General features: G+C 41.0%; 1 protein-coding gene across 1 annotated transcript; it reads right to left on the bottom strand.

The window, feature by feature from the left end:
• Positions 1 to 545: 545 nt before the first annotated feature.
• LOC121793838 lies at positions 546 to 1,671 on the bottom strand. Its single transcript, XM_042191871.1, has 3 exons — positions 1,231 to 1,671; positions 1,034 to 1,134; positions 546 to 930 (listed from the first exon to the last, which is right to left on the bottom strand). The coding sequence occupies exons 1-3, from the start codon at positions 1,481 to 1,483 to the stop codon at positions 841 to 843; spliced, it is 444 nt and encodes a 147-aa protein (XP_042047805.1). The 5' UTR covers positions 1,484 to 1,671; the 3' UTR covers positions 546 to 840.
• Between the last annotated feature and the right edge of the window lie 1,650 nt (positions 1,672 to 3,321).

Genomic DNA, 3,321 nt, shown 5'->3' with positions numbered 1-3,321 from the left:
ATATTGTTCGTAAAGGCATCAAAATTTTAGTAATCCTTTATAAACTGTATATCTTTATAATTATACTAGACGATATACATATGCTACAAAACATGAATTGAACAAAATAGTAGTATAAGATAGAATCTGGTCGGAATCTTTAGAAAAGCAAAAATTTAGAAAAAGTTGTAGCATGATTTATCATTATCCATATCACATGGAGCCTAGTTAGATATATATATATATATATATATATATATATATATATATATATCATCAGCTTTCATATATTTTCCTAGGTTTCTGTACACAATATCTCTCCAACAAAATGGTTCAACACAACTTGCTTTTAACTAAACCTGAATATCTGTTCACTAAAAGCAAGGCCAATTTGTCGTAGCTACAGTCCAAGACATGATTTCCTTTTTTTCCTTTTTAATTGCATAAACAAAATCAACTTATTTCTGTGGTTGAGGAGGTACGAGCTGAGTGTGTTTCTCTAATATATCTTCATATCATAGCAAAGTAAGCCATTGTTGGATTTTGTTGGGGATTCAAACCACACATTTGAAATCGGGAAATAAGTAATTAAAATTGCAAGTAATATGAGTTATCCGAACCTCATTAGTATGAGACTTTTGAGGAGTCCTAACCATAAAACCGTGAGAGGGTTTTGCCCAAATCGGATGATACTATACTAAAGTGGAGTTCGGGTGCATCGACCAACCTTCACAGATTTAATCTATACCATGAGAGTGACATATATATATACTAACGTGGAGTTGGGGACAATTTAGAACTCCGGTCGAAAGGAAGGAATAAATTGTTGATTATGTAATCTAATAGCTATACGACTATTGATCAGGTTGCAGCCTCGGATATGCTCTGTAAAGACGGCCGCCACGATCTCGACCTTCCTCCGCCTTCCCGGTGCCGGAGCCTCGCATCACCCTGATATTAAAATAAAAGAAGTATAACAATATCTCATATAGATACAAAAAGGAACTAAAATCACTACAAGTCTTAAGGTAAAGAGTGTAAGATTAATTATTACCTCATGATGGTCGGTCTCCGAAGCAGGCAGTCCTGGCTCGGGCTCAGGCTCGCTCCTCTTCATCTTTGCATGCTTCTTGGCTCTCACCACTTTCATCACCTCTGCCAAACCATTTCATATTTAGCAGATAACTCATCTACCTTAGAGTTCTTATCATGTTTAGTTTAATTATATAAAAAATACTACTAGGAAAAGACCTTGAGTGGTGAGGAGGCGATAGGCGTGGCCAAGAACGAGCGTGTCGGTGGGGCGGAGAAGCTTGACGCGGGTGAAGCGGACGGTCTGGTTGTGGTGATCGGGGAGAGTGAGGGGGATGATGAGAGAGACGTAGTGGCCGGGGTTGGTTTTCATGACGTGGGTAGCGGAGATGGGCCAATACATCCTCTCCAGCTTGCCGCATGGGTGCTGTATCACCAGCGCGGCGGCGTCCACGGCCTGACAGTTGCCCATCTCTCTCTCTTTCTCTCTCTCTCTCTCTCTATAGAATGTAATTGTATGACATGAATTAATGAAGGGGGGAATATGGTTGGTTTGGTGTAGTTTTCTTTCAGTTAGGAATGTTTGTGAAGGACATGGACGACCAAACTAATTATACTAACCAAGAGAAGAAGAGACGACGAAGCTAAACATGGTCCCTTCGTACCCTCCTTTCCATATTCTTATCTACTATCATATTAATAGTCTATTCTTCAAAATTAATATACATTTAATTTAGCATATTTATTGTGTTTCTCTTTAATTTTTTTATTTACTAGTTTCGCAAATAAATATGATGTGAGGGACGAATAAAGATATATTCAATTTGACCGGTACCTATTAATCTTAGTACTCACATTGAAATTCAAAATTTTAAGATATTTTTTTAGAGCAATTTTTACATAATAAATGCACTCATAATTTGGGATCCATATGATAATATCCGTGCTTTTTTTTATATTGATATTCATATAACATAATTCATCCATTCATTTTGTGATTCCAAAGTCTCTATTCTCAAGCGACGGAGAGAGAGATATATTCAATGATTTATATGAAGAATTTTTTGGTTATGCATGGATAATTTTATTATAATGCTGTTCTATTATCTATGTGATCAGTGGCTGAAACAATTAATAAGAAATAGTAGTACTCATTTGTTTCATATATGATGGTCCTCGACATAATTTTGGTGTGCTTAGAGCATCCGCAGCGCTGCTCTCCTGGACGGAAGGCGTCCGTGCCGCTGGCGCGGTGGTGTGCTTTCCGCCGCTGTGCGCTTGCCGCTGGCACGGCGCTGCTCGATGCATCAAGCACGTCCGCGCCGCTGAGCAGGCTGACGTGGCGGCACGGATTTGCCGTTGGCATTTTCAATTTTTCTTTTTTTTAAAAAATTGAATTTAATTTTAAAAATATTTTTAAATAAAAAAATATTTTCCCACGTCCCAATAAATTATATTTGTTTTCTCCCCACTTTTAATTTATTTTTCAATTTTTTCTCCCAAAATTCACATTTTCATCTATAAATACCTCCACTTCCACACAAAAAATTTCACACCACACTACACAATTATCATCTAAATTCTCTCATCTTCTCTTATCAATTCCCAATCTTTCACTCTTACAAATGGTTCGGCTCACAACCATTCCCTAGTCCGGAAACGCAATTCTCGGCCCCTCCTCAAACCCAAGGTTTTCAAGTTTCGGGTGGCTACCGGCCTTACCCGGTGGACGACCAAGATGCCCCCGATGGGCGATACGGGTGGGCACCCGAACCCGAATCGGGAGGGAGCGGCGGCTCTCAAACTCCTCATTTTCCTACTCCTACTCCTCGTGGTGTCCGCATCCCGTACACTCCGGCGGAGATGGATCAGTTATTCAAAGCCTATTTGATTATCTCCGAAGATCCGGAGATAGGCTTGAACCAAAGCGGGGATAGGTTTTGGTGGCGCGTCTCTCGCCGGTACAATGAAAACCGCCCGACTGGAACCATCGGGCGCAATGAGAGTATGGTGCGCAATGCCATCTTCAGAACCAATGAAGAAATCTAAAAGTTCCAGGGGTATTATCTCCAGGAAGAGCGGTCGATGGGGAGCGGCAGGAGCGAGCTCGACATCATCAGTGCCGCCTTGGCGACATACCAATCCCAACATTACAAACCATTCAAGTACCTCAGCGCTTGGCAGGAGGCGCGTGTGCATCCGAAGTATAAGGGAGACGTATCATCCTCCTCCAGCAAACGGTCGAGGTCGGTATCCCTATCCGACGCCGACAAGGATGAGGTGGCTAGCCAGCTTGCCGGAGCTAACTTG

This window comes from Salvia splendens, chromosome 3 (genome assembly GCF_004379255.2).
Source record: "Salvia splendens isolate huo1 chromosome 3, SspV2, whole genome shotgun sequence".
NCBI lineage: Eukaryota > Viridiplantae > Streptophyta > Magnoliopsida > Lamiales > Lamiaceae > Salvia > Salvia splendens.
This window is presented reverse-complemented; position numbering and strand designations above follow the sequence as displayed.